Here is a 17,253-nt window from a genome sequence, read left to right on the forward strand (position 1 = left end):
AAAAAAAAAAAAAAAAAAAAAAGACGAATGCACCCACAAGGAAGAGTTTACAAAAAAGAATTTCCTCCATGAGATGACCTTTTTTTTGCAAAATGGGCTAGCTAAAAAGTCTCATCTGCGTGTAATGTTGCACAGGCAAATGGTACACTGCTCTGGTTGGGACTTTGTCTTTTTTGCCCCACCCGCCTGTTGGCTACCTTCTATGGTAACTTGAAGCTGGTAAATAAAATTTTATAACATTGCGAGGGGGGTCCCGTATGATACGTGGTGTAATAATAGGGCTAACTGTGGTAGAGCGGCACATCCCCATAAGTAATTAAGCAACGTTTGAGCGGTTAAATTATGCATGTACGAATGAACCACAATGAACTTCACCCTGAGAAGGCAACACCTATCTGGTTGATCTCCTGGACAAAATTTTCCGGACGAACAAAATCAGTGGTTCCGTAAATAATTTTTTTATTCATTTTTTCCTCCAAGTCTTTCAACGCGGAAACTTCAATGTAGTTTCCCCCCCCAATAACAAAAATGATATAATCCTTTACATGATCCTGTTTAATATAATTTTTTTCGAGACTGTTGTTTCCGGTGGTTTTATCAGTTGGAGGGGTCTTGGGGTCGATGTATACAAATTGGTCGTTCAAAGAGGAGGAGGGTTTATTTTCAATTAGCGTTTCAACCAATTTGGTAATTTTAATTTCCCTTCTTTTTGGCAATAGCATTTTCGCCCCCTGTAATATGTTCATGCCCTTATCGATGAAGATATTACTGTACGTATTGAGTTGATCCTTAAAGGTTGTTGTTGTGGTTGTTCCGCTGTTCGAGTGGGTGAGGGGGGTAGTCACATGTATATGTATATTCATGGTTTTTAATTTTTCCAATTGATTTATAAAATAAATGGCTGAAATGTCAATGTTCATATTTTTTAATTGTTGCAAAAATGAGTCCATTGCCTGTTTGTTCATATTTTTTTTGGCCAAATATAAGCATAAAAAAGCTCTATACTTATCCATGGGTGTTCCTTTTGATGAGGTAAGAATATCCTTCATGTGTTGTATGCAAACTTTTTCATTACAACTTTCAAAGTCAAATTCATTTTCATAATATTTATCCAATTCCCTATCCTTAATATTTTTTATCAATTCGGTGAGTATATTTGTGTGCATGTCTAGCAGTCTCTTATGTTCAGTCATTTCTGGGAGTATATTCATTGCGGACATGAGTCCTCCTGTGATGTTATCCCCCCCGACATTAGTGCCTACTATACCTCCCCCAGAGGAGAGGCTTCCGCCTGTTTCATTTTTGTTTAAATTTTTCATCTTTTCATTGTACTCATTTAAACACTCACTAATATTGTTAGCCACTTCGGGGAAGGGTTTATTGCAGTTGGTGGAGAAGAAGGTATCTCCGTTGTCAATGTCGTAGTTTTTTATAGGTGCGTGCTGTGTGCTGCTTCCAGTGAGGGATGTGCTTGTGCCATTTTCACCAGCTTGGCGGAGGCTTATTTTGTTGAGCTTTATATCAAACACATCATGAATGAGTGCCTGGTATGTCCATGCATGCTGCACCATGACACTCAAATCGACTTCCCTATCAACCAAAATTAAAACCGGTCTCTGCACCGTTTTGGAGTTAAAAATGTAATTATTTGTGGACCTTATGTTGACGAGTTCGTAAATTTTCTTGTGTAGTTTTTCTGCGATCGTTTTGGAAGGGTAAGAGGAATTAGAAGAAACCCTAATGATAGGGATAATGCCTAAAGTGACAAGAAAAGAAATGAGTCCTTCAGTTATCTTGTCCATCACATTTTGAATCACATGATCTTCATTTGCATGTAGAATTTTGAAGCAATTTGGAATGTTCAAAGAGAAGGTACTACTAGATAAGCTCACGAATTTTAAATACCTATCTGTAATTTTGGACACATGAGAAGCAACGTTATTTTTTACACACTCATTTGCAAAGTAGCCTAAATTTTCTTCAGACACGTAAGATATAAAATTGATGTAGTAACTTCCATACATATTATTGCACATGTCCTTAACAATTGTGTCGATATTTTCTTTGTTGTTGTCTACGAGATATACTGCATTGACTTCTGGGATGGTACTTCTTTGTCTGTGTAAATTTAAATTTAGGGTTACTCCATGGTGCCTTAAATTGCCCACCTTCAGCAACGGGGCAAGGATGTTCTGTCCCTCCGAGTCGTATATTAATATTTTCCATATTTTGTCATGCGAATAGTACAAGATATTTCCACTACTGCTTAGGTTGTCATTGTATTCGTTTAGGTTCAGCATGCTGATGGCGCTGTTTTTTTGTTGCTCCTGGATGTTGAGCGACATCTTGGGGGAGGTTCCCTGGTTTTTGAAGCGCGTTCCTGTTTTTGTTTTTGACAGAGGGCGGCACAGTACTACCTCTGCAGAGAACGCTCGAACGGATGACTTAACCCCGCAGTTTTACTCGCGCAAGGGATGCTAACTCCCCTGCATATGGCTGCTATATATGCATACATATACATACATATGTATATATATAAATTTCCCCTATGTAGCTGCAATGGTGTATTGTTTAAAATTGCAAAGCTCAGCGAAAAATGCCAAGCAGTTGCGCTTGGACTGCGAACATTTGACCTTTTTGCAGCCCTCTAATTTGTTTATATTTGCGCCTATTTGTATACTTGGTTTGGTACAAGTGCGCCCATTTTTTTTTTTTTTTTTTTTTTTTTTTTTTTTTTTTTTTTTTTTTTTTTTTTTTTTTTTTTTTTTTTTTTTTTTTTTTTTTTTTTTGGAGCCTCTCTGTCGAGTCGTTCTTATTTCATGTTGTGCCATATCAACCCACCCCACAATTTTTATTTACGTTGGGAGATTTAAAATGGCCTCCCGTTCGATCCCTTACTTTGCATTTTGCTTCGCCAAAAAACAGTGACTACGTTGCCATTGTAGTTTCACGAAACTGTGCTGTATTGCTTGCACTTTTTTTTGTTTTTATTTTTGATGCGTTTAACATGTTAGCGGGAAGAGCACATACACATGGGTACGTAATTGTATACATGAAGGGTAGCACTTCCACTCAGAAAACTGGGACAAATGGGGATTTGCTCCCCGCGTAAACGTATTACAAATGTAAACGTGGATATACACCTAGTTTGTGCTACACCCAACAGCACATTTGCAAAGGAAAGGGCTATACCAGATTTACAGCTCGTCTCTTGGGGGGTTTCCCTTTGTGTAGTCCTTCAAGGTAATTTCATAGTACACCTTTCCGAGGCCACCAACGGGGATGCCAACTCGTCTGTTATAGGGGAAGGAGCAAATGCATGAAGGAATCACATGTACATGTGTGATGTAAGCTGCCTTTATTATATGCATTTGTCCTTTCTTGGAAGCAAGATATTAATCTCTTTAAACCTTAGCTCTCCAACGCACATTCCTCGCAGTCCCTCATTTAAGGGGGTGATGTTGTGTTCGCCGACCTTGGGGGAGGGGAAAGTGTGCATGACTGGACGGGTGAGCAACTAAACGGGCGGCGTGCTAAGCGGCACGAGTCATTAAACACCAAGGCAAGCAAAGCAAACCATTCGACAAGACACAGACAATACGCGCAAGCTGCACACAATTAAGTGCTCATTCATTTACTATAATTTTCTGTTGGGCGTAGCCAAATTGGTAGTCCTGCGAAATTGGGGGGAGGAAAATTTAGAACGTTGCATGATCAGGTTTGTGCATAGGGAGAGACGGGGCAGTTTTTAAGGGGAATGAGCGTCGGCAAATGTGAAGGGGCGCTCTTCTGGTGTGCTACCGATAGTATGTGAGGCATTATATGCACCCCCGGGGCTGTGCATAGCCGATTTGGGAACATTGGTGAAATAGGAAAAAGGGAAAAAAGGAGAAAGGTAATAGGACAAGTATAGAAGGGTAAAGTAGTGATAGGGCGGCTAAGCGATAGCGCAATAACTAATGGAGGGAGTCTAAGAATGGAATTGTCGACCACTTAGTGAGGGCACTTACAGAAAGTCCTCATTTCAATGTCGGCCTCATCCCGAAGGTCCAAACCGCACCGCACAGAAGACCCTCGCAAGACACGGACGCTGAATTTATGTTGCAGTTCGTGTTCGTCCAGTTCGACGTATGCATCATCGTCCGTTTTTGCAACGGATAGGAAGAACAGAAGGAGCAAATAAAAGAGTGATTGCTTCATCTTCAATTGAATAGTGTGTATATATGCATGCACTCCGTTTGAGGTGGTTCGTGTCTGATCGTGTCGGTTTGCAAGTGCATATGGAGCGTGATCTTTAAGACAACACAACGTGAAATTTTATGTTTTGGATTAAAGCATGTGTTACGCGCGCTGAATGGGCGTGTAGTCATGCCGCTGAGTGATGCATCCGTTTTGTTCCGGCGAAGCGAGAAAGAAGTTTTTCACACAAAAAGGCAAAAACATAAACGTGCAAGTTTGTGAGTGCACGCGTGCGTGTACTATGAGTCACTTCCATTTTCACCCACCGCAGTAGCTTTTTTTTTTTTTTTTTTTTTTTTCGTGAGTGTGGATAAGCGAACGAGCGTTCTACGTGTCAGTTGTACATTTACCTGTTTTCCCACCTGTTTAAGGCAAGCGTGAAATTATTGCACACATGAGAGAATAGCCTTTTCTGTGCAAAGAAGATTGAAAAGTAAATCACCACAGCTTCCCCTCCCTCGTCGGTGTATGCAACTGTTTCATAAATGAGAATTCACCTTTTGTTTCTTTTTGTTGCTCTAATCAAATGTGCTATATGCACGAAAGAATTTGCACACGCAGCGAAGTACGGAGGAACATATTTAAGGCATCGTGGGGGTGCAGAAATGATCAGAACGACACAGAAAAAGCGTCTACGCGTGAACAACATAAACGCATCAGGAAGCAGCCTAGTACCAGCTAGCCATTTTAACAGTAACCTTTTTATAAAAAAAAATAAAGCGCAAGAATGTTTTATGAAAAATTATGACCAAATGGTGAGTATAGGGCAATTCAGACGTTTAAATAAATTATGGGCCAAAAAAAAAGGAGTGGGAAGCACGAAAAACGGAAGAGACAGTAACCCCAAAAACTTAGGGGTAAAAGTACTTGGAAATAATTTCGCCCATGCTGGTAATATTATAGTTAGACAGAGAGGAAGGACCTTTAAACCTGGTCATGGGGTTAAGCAGGGAAGAGATTTCACCCTTATAGCTACGAAATCGGGGAAAGTCCACTTTTTCAACCGAGTTGTAAGTATCGTTGATGTGAGCGACCCAAAGCCAATGACGTATACGGACGTTTACCGGCAGGATCCAACAATCTTGACTTTGTCGAGGGTGTGGACCTCAGCGAAGTGAGCAGACGATGTGGGACATGGGAAGGGAATTTGTAAGGAGGTGTAGATAGAGGTGTTGTTCGTTGTGTTTGGAGAAAACGATAGGCTCTTTTACTAACCACATTTCTGCATTCATGCGAAAGGAAAAGAGCCGTGTAGGTTCTCTTACTTTTTTAAAGTATTTTTTTTTTTTTTTTTTTTTTTTTGTGAATATACTAAAATTCGGTTTTAATTTTCCCCTGGGGGAAATGCAAAACGGGAGTAGAACTTTATGTAGATATTGTTGAGTCCCTTTTGCAACTTATTTGTGATTGACATGCCAATTTTTTTTAAACATTTTTTAAACTATATAATGTGCCTTGTCATCTTTAAACGTTTCTGCGTCGTTTTAAAGTGTGCCGACTGTGGGGTTAGCCCTTTATACAGAATAGCTGGAGAAGGAACGGTTGAGATTGCCCAACCGCATTGGTGAAAAATGTCGCACTGCTTATGTGGCTTCGTGAGGGAGTCCCATTTTGCAAAATGTGAACTATTCGTAATTCCCTTGTACAAAGACTTAATTATTATGAAAAAATATGAACGGTTCATATTTTTATTATTATTTTTTTTTTTTTTCGTGTGTGCGTGTGTGCAGAATGGCTTACTTATTTGTAAGAGTTTGAGCACCTAGTTTGTTCCCCCCTCTGAGTTGTATCATCAATGAGAAGTAGACAGCACTACCAAAGGGGAGCAATTACCTGTTCTTTTGAAGGACACAAATGTACTACTACTTGTTGAACAATAGATCAGTGCTTCCTTCACAAATTGAAGAAAAAATCTATCCTTATGACGTTATGGTTATTTGTTAGAACAAATGGGGAAAAAAAAAAAAAAAAAAAAAACTAGCTAGCTATAATGCAGCTGGCTAAAAATGAACAAAACGATGGAGTATATATATCGCCATAACTGTCTACAGTTGCAAAATATGTGTTGTAACGAATTTTTATAAATGAATTCCTTTTCTTCGGGCACGTATTTTCCGCATTCCTGAAGAGCAAAAAGTGAAAGATCTTGTGTGTGTGTGTTTAGTTCACTTACAGGTTTCATCGCAGGCGCACGTTACTTCTTTTTAATGCTTTGTAAAAGTTTGACCAATTGCTTTGCACTAAAGGTGAATTACTTATATTTCATGTTATACGAGTAGCACACTCAAACACGCACCGTTTTGTGCGCAAAAAAGAAAAAAAAAAAAAAAAAAAAGGCCTGCATTGTCCATCACGCTGCAATCACACAAAGGCATAATAACCAGATACGAGACTGCCATTTGAAATTTTCTCACAAGCAGGGGAGAAATTAAGCTGGTGGATTTGTCCGTGTCTTCCCCCTCCAAAAAAAAAAGCAACAACAACGATATAGAAGCGATAACCACGACGATGTTTGGGAACCAAAGGACAAATCACGAGTACGCACCCCCCATGGTGATCAATGTGAACAACAAGCAAGTGAATCCCCCAGCTTTAAGTTACAGAAGCTACGCATCGAGGAATATAAATGTTCGCCCCGTTAGCAGTCAACATGAGTCAAACGCGGGCGATAGCATGAAGAATTATGTGCAATATTATGGGCACCGAAATGGCTCTGAAATGAAGCCTTTGAAACATACCACTTCGCAGTATATACCGAAGAGAAGAGAAGAACGACAGAAAACGATGGGCGTGGTGGGCCTGGCCAAGCATTGGGACTTGAACAACACCGACATAAACCACATTGTAGCCAATTACGCAAATTCAATTAAAGTGCCTACTAACCACAGCTATGATGGTAGCAATCAGGTGAGGGCATTTCACAAAAGTAGGCCAGAATATGTTAGGGAAATTCCCCCATTCGACGTTGATAAAAGTAAAATGAATTCTCTTCCAGCAGAAAGAAAGACAACACCCATTAGTGTTCAGAGAGACATGGACAGTAAGAAAAATCTGTCATTCGTGCAAAGCGAATACCGATCTGTGGACTTTAGGAAAAATCAAAATGACTATGTGGTGGATCAAAAGGGGGAACATCCAACCAAGTCAAGTCAGGTAAGAAAAGAAAAAAGTGTCACGGTAGGTACTAGTGAGAAGGATACCTTTTTGGAAGGTCTCAAGAGGCAAAATAACATTTCCATTTCGACAAATTTCCAGTCAAACGGTGATGAGAAGATTAGCACAAGTCAAGCACATGTGAGTAGGAGCAATGCAGAGGAGAAAAAGAGGGAAAGAAAAAATAGCAGAATAGTTGAACAATTAAACAGTGATCGGCTGAGTACTCCCCGTAAGGGGAACAAGGACCACGTATTAGGTAGAGACACCATGAAGGAATACAAGCGTAGGAATGGAGAACCGAAATATACATCTCCACGTGATAACCAATGTGCGCAAAAGGGTGAGTCCTGTACCAAAGCGCCAATACATCGAAGTTGTAGGGAACAATTACCACACAACCTTTCAATCAATTTCAAAAGAGACATGTTCGATATGACCAAAGGGTTACGGCTTTTCGAGCATATGATAATCGTTGATAAAAATAGTGTACTCAGATTGTGGAATGGCTTTGAATGGAAGAGAGTAGAAAGTTATTTCCAATTTTTGACTAGGGCTAGATATGACCATAAAGGACACCTCTGGTGTGTGAATACTTCATACGAGCTACTGAAAAGGATGAAAAAGAGTTTTAAAAATTTTGGCCATTTAGGTAACGAAGAAATTGTAGACATCAGTTTTGATAAGAGAAATGTATTATGCTGTGTCAATCGAAAGGGAGAGTTGCTCAAATGGAATAGAACAAAATGGACTAAAGTGAGATTTTCAGGATTCCATAAATTGATTAGTGTAGCCTTTGACAGTAGGGGAGATTTGTGGGCTATCAACACGAAGAGGGCGTTGGCAATCTGGTGTGAAAAGGACGGTTGCTGGAATGAAAAAGTTGTGAAGGATGATTTGAAAATATGTGCCATGGATTTTGACAACGATGGGCATATCTGGGTCGTTTCCACTGCGGGGGCGCTGTTGACCTATTCGCATGGTCACTGGGTGAACTTTGGGTACGTCTGTTTGGACCGCTTGATTTCTGTGGGGTTTAGGAAGGTTCGTGCGGGGTAGCAAATGGGCAGTAGAGAGAAATGGGTTCTTCTCGGTCCATTTGGGGAATGCGTGTCCCCTTTATCTCTCCTTCTGCGTTCCCTGCTTCATCTGCCTGCTTCCAAAAACTCCCTACTACATTGCATGCCTTGTAAATTTTATGACCATGTGCGACGGTATGTTGCACACATGTTATACCTTTTTAAGTGTCCCCTTGCACGCGAATCGAATCGGTTCGCGACGCGACGGCACAACAAGAGAACCTCCTGTTGCACGCCAAGTGGGAAGTCTTCCTCTACCACAAGTGAAAGGACTAAAATGGAGACACAAATGGGCATAACGGTTAAGCGCATGTTTTTTTTTTTTTTTTTTTTTTTTCATTTGCGCAATTAGACATATCGGTTTCAAAAAGAGAGAGGGATATTACACAAGAGCTTCCACAGGAAGTAGCACATTGGGGTAAAACCGCTAAGCAGTTAGCCAACTCGTGGAATGCATCAATTATACATTTTTTCTCCCTCACGCGTCGACGTACACCTATGATGAATGCCCAGAGAAGGTACGCCCGAGTGTGTGATATAACAAGGCGGGAAAAAGCCATTGGGCCCCGTACGCCACACGCATCATGGTGAGGAAAAAACGACGAATTGAAATGTTTGGAAAATCATTGTAGCAGTTTGGGGCGAGTCACAAATGAAGTAGTTTTGGGTGGGGGCAAATAAGAACTTTTTGAAGATCACCCCATTGGGGGGGTGGGCTATGTTTTATGGTAATCTCGTTCGAGGAGATTTTTTATTAAAAAAAAAAAAAAAGGAAACATCCTTCAATGCAGGTGTCCAAACAGCAACGCGGCAAGGTGGCGACGTGACAACGTGGCAACGCGGCCCGCCTTAGTAAACCCTTTTGACGGGAGGGACGTGCTCCATTTCATTATCCAGCGGCTCCGTGATGACGCCCCTGTAGGTGGTGAAATATTTGGTCTTCTCAACATCCCTATGAGTCATCCAAGTTAGGGAGTGTTTAAGAAAGGCCTTATCGTCTCTCTCGGGGAAGTCGTCCCTTGCATGGGCCCCCCTGGACTCCTTTCGATCTATGGCGGCTAAAATGGTTTGAGATGCCAAGGTTAGTAAATTCTCCAACTCCAACGTTTCAATCAAATCAGTATTCCAAGTTAGCGTTTTGTCCGCAACGTACACATCATTAAACTCGGAGCAGATATTAAGTATTTGTTTGTAGCCTTCTTCTAGGAGGGGTCCAATTCTAAAGACAGCAGCATGTTTTTGCATGCACACTTGCATTTTTTTCCTTATTTGTGCTGTTGAAATATTTCCCTTGTTGAATCTGATTTTGTCTAGACGTTGTATGGTTTCATCACCTATATCTGCCTGTGCACTGATGGGGGGTATATTTGGCTTATCAATTTCCATGATGGTTAGGGAGGCCCTTTTTCCGAAGACAATAATATCTAGGAGAGAATTAGCACCCAATCGGTTTGCCCCATGAACAGATGCAGAAGCTGCTTCTCCTGCTGCGTAAAGGCCTTTAACAATAATATCTTTCTCATCGGATGTGCTTACCCCTTTGGATAAATTAACCTTTTGTGTTAGCACTTGTGTTTTATAATTGGTTGGTATGCCTCCCATGTTATAATGTACTGTTGGGAGTACAGGTATGTATTGATTGGTGACGTTAACTCCTGCAAATATTTTAGCTGTTTCCATTATACCAGGTAGTCTTTCCTTCAATGTTTCATAAGGAAGATGTGTCAAGTCGAGGTAAATATGATCAGCATTAGGACCACAACCTCTGCCTTCATTTATTTCTATGGTCATGGCTCTACTGACTACATCTCGACTAGCCAAATCTTTCGCTTTAGGAGCATACCTCATCATAAACGCTTCTCCTTCCCTGTTCCTAAGTATGCCTCCTTCACCTCTACACCCTTCTGTAATTAAACACCCAGCTGGATATATTCCTGTTGGGTGAAATTGGACAAATTCAAGATCCTGCAATGGTAGTTTGCTCCTCGAAACGATAGCATTTCCATCTCCTGTACAAGCATGTGCTGATGTGCAAGACAAGTAAGCTCTACCATACCCCCCAGTAGCAATTACAGTGTGAGGTGAAAAAAATCTGTGTATTTTCCCATCAGCTATATTTAAACAAATAACACCAATACATTCGTTTGGGGTTGCCATTAACAAATCTAGTACAAAATATTCAACGAAGAAAACACAGTTGTGTGCTAATGATTGGCCATACAAGGTATGAAGCATTGCATGTCCTGTTCTATCCGCAGCAGCTGCACATCTATATGCTTGTCCCCCTTTTCCATATTTTAGGCTTTGTCCTCCAAATGCCCTTTGATATATTTTTCCTGATTTTGTCCTAGAAAAAGGTAACCCAAATTCTTCTAGCTCCAAAACAGATGCAGGTGCTTCTCGACACATATATTGAATTGCATTTTGATCCCCTAGCCAATCGGATCCTTTGATCGTATCGTAGGCATGCCACCTCCAATCATCTTCAGTCATATTACCTAGTGCGGCATTTATGCCCCCTTGTGCTGCGACGGTATGGGATCTTGTAGGAAATAATTTACTTATACATGCTACCTTGTAATTATTTTTGGACAATTCCAATCCGGCTCTGAGCCCTGCTCCTCCTGCGCCTACTATCACTGCATCGTAGTGGTGGTCCACAATTTCGTACGCTTTTTTTTTTACACTTGAAAAGTTAAGGCGGGTCCCACGCAGAAAAGCGGGGTAACACTTGCGGCGAACGGTCAACATTATTCTGGGTGATTGTTATTTTGGGTTGGTCAGCATACGAGAAAAGTAAAAGGGAATAAACGGGGCCAGCCTGCAGCAGCAACCACTACAGATGGCTGACCAGGTTGACTACGCTGGTACAATGCTTCTCGTCTCGAATTTGCCACATGAGAAATATGCACAGCACAGTACGTGTGTGTTTTCTTCTCCCCTTTGCGGAGCCAAACTATGGAGAGTCTTCTTCTGCTTCGAAATTGTTGTTAAAGCGATGGCAAGTGTGCACTTGGCGTAAGTGTAGTGGGTGACTGCTAAACTCGGGGGGGAAAAAAAACGGGGGGTAAGTGGAGAATAAGAGCAATTTCTCCAGTATGGTACTAAAGCCTTTTGAGATGTATGACGCTGGGAGAGAAGCGCAAAAAATGAAACTACACACTGCGTTCACCAGGTGCTGCGCGGATACAGACGCAAATCTGTGAACAAGAATTTAGGGGAAGAAAAAAATGCGCATTAATTAAAGCTACCAAGTTGCGCGTGCTGGTATAAAGTTGTGTAGAGACGAATACAAAAATAAAAAAATGCCTCCTCTACATGGCGAAAAGGTTAAAAAAAAAAATAAAATAAAAGTAATAAATAAATACGCCTGCAACATTTTGACGCATCTTACATGCCAAGTTAAGGCCGTTACAAAGTTATGTGTTGATTGTACCCCCCCCCTGCCAAAATGTGGGACATATCTATAGGTCCGCCTGACGCAGGTAATTACTCTACCCACCCATGTGGTCGATCATCATCATGAGTGTGTTGGTGGAAACATGCTTATGGAGGTATACACTGCACCTTTTTTTTTTGTTTTTTTTTTTCCCCTTTTGCACAGTGACCAATCCATAGTGGAGCCTCTCGAAAGGCCCCAAACCCCAAGTAAAAAAAAAAAAAAAAAAAAAAAAAAACCAACTTACCCAAAAAAAAAAAAAAAAAAAAAAAAAAATCCAACTTTGACATTACGACATTGCAGAATGTGTAATTAATCATCTGTGTGACAGCTCAAGGCTCTTTCGAAAAATAAAGAAACGATCCAAGGCGTGAACAGAAAAGTGCGTGCAATAATTTCACAAGAACTCCCTTGATCAGAGCAGTCGGCCAGAGCGTATAAATGCGCATGCGAAAGCAAACATACACGCGGTGCTGAAGGAAGGCTAGAGGATGACCTCTCCCTGCAGACGCACAACTGCCGCTTTGCCCTTCGCATAATAGGCTTTTCCCATGAACCCTAACTATCCTAAACCTGGTTCAAACATGAAAGGTTAGGTCGACGATGCCAGCCATTTGTTTATGAAGATAAGCACTTCCACCTCAAATTTGGTTAAGTGGCGATTTCGGGAGGTCCATAAAGTTTAGCATTTCCATTTCCCTGTTGTGGTTGGGAAGCATAATATGAGTGAATGTCTCCTTATGTGTATAGGTAGGAGCAAAACCCCCCAATGACCCCTCAACATCCAGCCGCAGTTGTTCACCGTTGTGATACATACTCCAGGGTGAAGAAGCACTTTCAAAGGGAATATACTCCTCCTTCGCAGACCGCATAACAGTAGACACCATATATGAAGAGTTTTTGAACCAGGCGAAGTACCAAAATTGGGAGGAGAGACACCACATCCGTTTTCCTTGTATGACTCTTTTTTCATCACGACGTGAGTGCGTACACATTCCACTAGACAAGTTACTCAAAAGGATGATACTATAATTCAAGTCCAAGTTAGCTCCCCCCCCCCCTCAAATGTATCTACCCCACCCCTTTTAAAAAAAGACCCCAAAATACTGACGCTAAGATGGTGAATAGGCAAAATGGCTTCTTCGCCAAGCTGACAGGTATATGCCTTTTTGGAGTGAAAGAAGAGATAAATATTTAAAACGGGATGAGGAAATTTTGAGGCAGGAAATATTTATATGTACACGTGTGTACGCAGTTATATGTGTGTAGAACGGGCACGGTAGTGCGTCCATTCCATTGCGAATGAGCTACACGTATTTCTCTTCCCACCCCTCTGCTGATAGGCCTGACATCGAGTGTGTTCAATTTAAGCTTGGAGAATATTCACGAGGCCGTGGATGAAAATTTAAGTACCCTGGAAAGAGCTGTACTGTACGGAAACAGCAGCAAGAAATGCCGGAAGATAATTTTTATTAAAGAATTAGTGAAGTCGCTAAATAGCATAGACTATGAGGATTTTAAGAAGGTGATTTATCCTTTGCTTGTAAAACTAAGCAACGACAAAGAAGAAATACAATATGAGTTGTGTTGTCAGATGGGTGATCTGTGTGCATACCTGCTGCAGAGTAACAATGAGCCTGATGGGTGTGGAGATATCATTAAGTTTCTCTTTCCCATCCTTGAACGGATCATTAGAAATGGGCAAGGCGGGAGTGTTGACGGCGCAGATGTTCTCGCCAACGCGATGAAGGCGCTACTTATCCTAGCGACACACATCAAGGCCAAGTACCGAAGGAACATAATTTTCCCCTTCATACTATCACTGACCGGGAGTGAAAAATTCAAGAATCTGGGATTTGTTCTGTTAATTAAAATTTGCCATATATTTGAGAGAGAAATGGTGTCGAGGCATTTGTTCCCTTGTATAGAATCCTTCGTTTGGGGAAAAGATGAAGAGAGCAAATTGTTCCTCTCCTGTTACCTGCATAATATATGTAAAATTGCAAACGAAGAAGAGTTGATAATAATATTTGTTATGCTCAAATCGCTATGTAATGATTCTAATGACGTTATTAAAATAATTAGCATGTACAACTGTGTGCATTTGTCGTGTCTTTATTCAAAGAGTCTCTTTCTTCATTTTTTCGTTCCTCTCTTTAATCATTTTCTGAAGCATACAAACTTATATATTTTTTATTATGCGTTGATAAATATTCTTTTCTTTGTTTGTCTTTTTGAGGACATGGATCTTATTCATCCTTTTTACATTCATAAGATAATTTTTTTTTTCAATAATGTTTTTTCTTCACATTTGTTTACGTTGAATTATTTGAACGACACCGCCAAGCGCCAGAGCACCTACGCTTTGGTGGGCGGCGTCCCCCGGGGGGCCGAAGCGCTATCCTCCCCAGTGGGAGAAGCGCCATCGGCTTCAGTTGGAGAAGCACCATCGGCTGCAGTTGGAGAAGCGCCATCGGTTGCAGTGGGCGAAGCACGCAAAACAGAGGAACAACACCCAGTGGCTGAGGCAAACATTTTGAGTAACCCAAAGGCGGACATGCCAAATGGTATTACTCCTTCGGAAGAGGAACGACCCAGTATCGACTCAAGTGAAATGTCACAAGGTCAGAGTAGCCAAGACAACTTGGGGAGAAGCGACACACCATACGTCTCATCAAAAGATAAATCGGATGTATGCGAAAGGGATCATGAGGGGAAGCGAGAAGTTCACGAAGAGGTAACACGCAAGATGAACAACGCAAGTGATGAGCAAAACGACGTTAGCCAACCAGTCAATATAGCGGAGTTGAAGGGGCAAGTGGAAGCCAAGCAAATGGGGGGAAGCAGATACTATTCAACATCGGACAATCATGTGAAGGAAGATTATTCTGATGGAGTTGCACAGGATAAGACATTGGGAGGTGTCAACAGAGGAGAAGAAGTAACCGAAGCTGTACAGAGCGGCTTCTCTTTTTCCCCCTCGTCGTCTTCCTTGCTGGAGTCGTCCAATGCAACATCACTCCTTACGTCTGCGCTTCCATCCTCGTCCACGTGCTCTCTCGTCACTCCAGGATCAACTTCCATTTTTGTTAATAATGGTTTCATTAACGACCTCATAATTAGCAACAATCATTCTTCGGTGAGCGTGCGCCAGTTTTTTCAAGTACACGGTGGAGAAGCTGGGGGAGGGAAGGAGGAGGTTAAAGGTAAGGAATCTCCTCTACAAGAGCAGCGGTGCACACAGGAGAGAGAAGGTCACGATGCAGACGAAGAAGAAGCCAAGAAGGTGAGCGTACCCTTAGGGGGAGAAGAACATACAGGAGAAGACAAAGGAGAAGAAAAGAAAAAGGGGGACGACCCTACATATGAGGGAAAATATAACGATGAACTGCTTAACCTCACCTATAATGATATCACCTACATAGACGGCATATATAATCATGACAAGACGATTGACATAAATCAAATTAAAGGATGGTACTTCAGTGAGGTTGATCTAATAAAGGGGAACATGGCATACGGAGCAACGTTTCTTCGGAAGGGGGGTAAAATGGATGTGCAAAGAGAGCGGCGCCCACGTAAAATACATTTAAACCAGAAGGAAAATGACATTTATAATATTGAAGCGGTGAATGTAGAGGCTATTAAGAAGAAGTTTTTATTTGACACTCCAAGCAACATCATCGTGTCGCATAACATAAACGCAGTGTATATCAGTGCCCTGCATATGCCCACACTGATCCTAGTGCTGAAGGAATATTTTTTCAGATTTTTTTCTCACGTTTTTTTTTTTCTCTGTACCTATCCCTACTACATAATTCGGAAGACCATGGCGTCTTTGTTTTATGAGATTTTGGTTAACTTTTTGGAGCCAGCAGATTTGCTACAAATGAGTGTTGGTGAGTTAAATGAGGAAGAGGACATGATGATCAAATTTAGGCAGAGCGAAAAGGATATACTTTTGAAGAGGAAGAATGATGTATTTACTTATCCTCACCTGTCCAAAACGGATTCTACAAAACAAAGAAGTGGTACGAATTATTCCACTAGAAAAAATTTTCCTCAAATCACACAGACGTTCAATGTAGACTACGCTACCTACTGCAATATGAAACGCATACAGAGCATGCAATCGGTTACGAGTGATGAGAAGGTAAGTAATTTGGACAACAGTAGTTCGTCTGGACGTGAAGTGGATGAGAGTACGCCACCCACTGCAAACGAACCTACCGAGAAGCAGAAAGAGGAAGAGGTTAATTATTCAAAGTGTGGGTATTCCGAGGGGGAGATCCATGAACAGGTGGTTAAGGAAATGGGTGAAGATGTGGGAAGGAAAATGGACAAAGGGTCGGAGGGAGGTTTGCTCGAGAGGAGCAATATAATAAAAAGATTGCAAAGCGAAATTAATGCCAACCTACAGGAAAATGATTTTTTTAGAAATGAAGAAAATGAAAATTTTTTTTTTTACAAAAAATTTCTACACAAATATGAAGCTGTATATGCGAAATACATTCAAAGGTTTAGAAAATATTACAGTGAAGATTCTTTCCTTTTTTTTTTTCATTTTTTCATTTGTTACTTTTTGAGGGATTCAAATGTGCTGGTTAAGAAGGCCATTCTTAAGAGGTACGACAAAATGATTTTGCTTTTCCCGAGACCAGTACAAAACGTCCTCATGTCGTACCTGTCACACGTGCTGGATTGCAAGACGCTGGATTATTCCCTGCGAAAGAGGGTGTCTAAGGTGGTTTTCCGGATGCTGTCCTGCGCGGAGGATGCGGAGGTCGTCCGTACGTTCCTCTTCCCCCTATTCCTCAGGTAGGTGTGCCACTGCTACATAGGCGATGTTGTCGTTTCCGTGATAACGAAGAACTGGATGTAGTTCCTCGGACCACTGGATTTGCTGGATCCACACATCGTGTCTCACTTCCTTCCCACCCACCGCAGACTGTGCAAGGACGACGTCGCCACCATTCGCACTTACACGGCTAGCTACTTTTATCTATTCCTGGAAAAGGGGTGCCCCCAAATATAGTACGAGCAGGAAGGGACCCTTAAAAATGGGCCACCTAAAAAGAGTGGCAGGATTTTTCCCTACAATGCGACTCCATTATTCATTTCACCACCACACACACGACATAATTATGAATTTTATTTTTCCTCCTTTGTCCTTTCCCTTCGCAGTAACTTTTTCAAGGGGGGCGGTGAAATATTACCCATAGAAGAGTATAAGAAAGGTACGTCTGGAAGCAGGGCCAACTTGGATGCGCGAAATTGCGTTGCTTTTTTGTTCACCTGTTTATGTGACATTGTGTGTCGCCACTCATTTTTTTTTTTTTTTTT

At 41.4% G+C, this 17,253-nt stretch overlaps 6 protein-coding genes across 6 annotated transcripts in view; 3 read left to right on the forward strand and 3 right to left on the reverse strand.

Moving 5' to 3' along the window:
- Nucleotides 1-371: 371 nt before the first annotated feature.
- On the reverse strand, nt 372-2,345 carry AK88_03762 (uncharacterized protein; the record flags this gene model as incomplete). Its single annotated transcript, XM_012481372.1, has 1 exon — nt 372-2,345. The coding sequence occupies one exon, from the start codon at nt 2,343-2,345 to the stop codon at nt 372-374; it is 1,974 nt and encodes a 657-aa protein (XP_012336795.1).
- Nucleotides 2,346-3,197: 852 nt separating this feature from the next.
- Nucleotides 3,198-4,200, reverse strand: AK88_03763 (uncharacterized protein; the record flags this gene model as incomplete). Its single annotated transcript, XM_012481373.1, has 5 exons — nt 3,198-3,294; nt 3,411-3,475; nt 3,639-3,674; nt 3,802-3,836; nt 4,011-4,200. 5 exons carry the CDS (start codon nt 4,198-4,200, stop codon nt 3,198-3,200), a joined length of 423 nt encoding a protein of 140 aa, XP_012336796.1.
- A 644-nt stretch (nt 4,201-4,844) lies between these two features.
- AK88_03764 (ribosomal protein L27) lies at nt 4,845-5,357 on the forward strand (the record flags this gene model as incomplete). The annotated part of the gene is made up of 1 exon (XM_012481374.1): nt 4,845-5,357. The coding sequence occupies one exon, from the start codon at nt 4,845-4,847 to the stop codon at nt 5,355-5,357; it is 513 nt and encodes a 170-aa protein (XP_012336797.1).
- A 1,390-nt stretch (nt 5,358-6,747) lies between these two features.
- AK88_03765 (uncharacterized protein) lies at nt 6,748-8,451 on the forward strand (the record flags this gene model as incomplete). Its single annotated transcript, XM_012481375.1, has 1 exon — nt 6,748-8,451. The coding sequence occupies one exon, from the start codon at nt 6,748-6,750 to the stop codon at nt 8,449-8,451; it is 1,704 nt and encodes a 567-aa protein (XP_012336798.1).
- An 869-nt stretch (nt 8,452-9,320) lies between these two features.
- AK88_03766 (succinate dehydrogenase, flavoprotein subunit) lies at nt 9,321-11,222 on the reverse strand (the record flags this gene model as incomplete). Its single annotated transcript, XM_012481376.1, has 1 exon — nt 9,321-11,222. One exon carries the CDS (start codon nt 11,220-11,222, stop codon nt 9,321-9,323), a length of 1,902 nt encoding a protein of 633 aa, XP_012336799.1.
- Nucleotides 11,223-12,632: 1,410 nt separating this feature from the next.
- AK88_03767 (uncharacterized protein) overlaps nt 12,633-17,253 on the forward strand; it is a gene marked incomplete at both ends in the record, with an annotated part of 9,368 nt that continues 4,747 nt past the window's right edge. Inside the window, 6 exons of the mRNA XM_012481377.1 lie at nt 12,633-12,660; nt 12,776-12,824; nt 13,006-13,067; nt 13,254-16,728; nt 16,858-16,944; nt 17,095-17,147. Of these exons, the coding sequence (XP_012336800.1) occupies nt 12,633-12,660; nt 12,776-12,824; nt 13,006-13,067; nt 13,254-16,728; nt 16,858-16,944; nt 17,095-17,147 (3,754 nt within the window). The remainder of the gene's footprint in view (nt 12,661-12,775; nt 12,825-13,005; nt 13,068-13,253; nt 16,729-16,857; nt 16,945-17,094; nt 17,148-17,253) is intronic.

The sequence above is a fragment of the Plasmodium fragile genome, assembly GCF_000956335.1.
Source record: "Plasmodium fragile strain nilgiri unplaced genomic scaffold supercont1.46, whole genome shotgun sequence".
Taxonomy (NCBI): domain Eukaryota; phylum Apicomplexa; class Aconoidasida; order Haemosporida; family Plasmodiidae; genus Plasmodium; species Plasmodium fragile.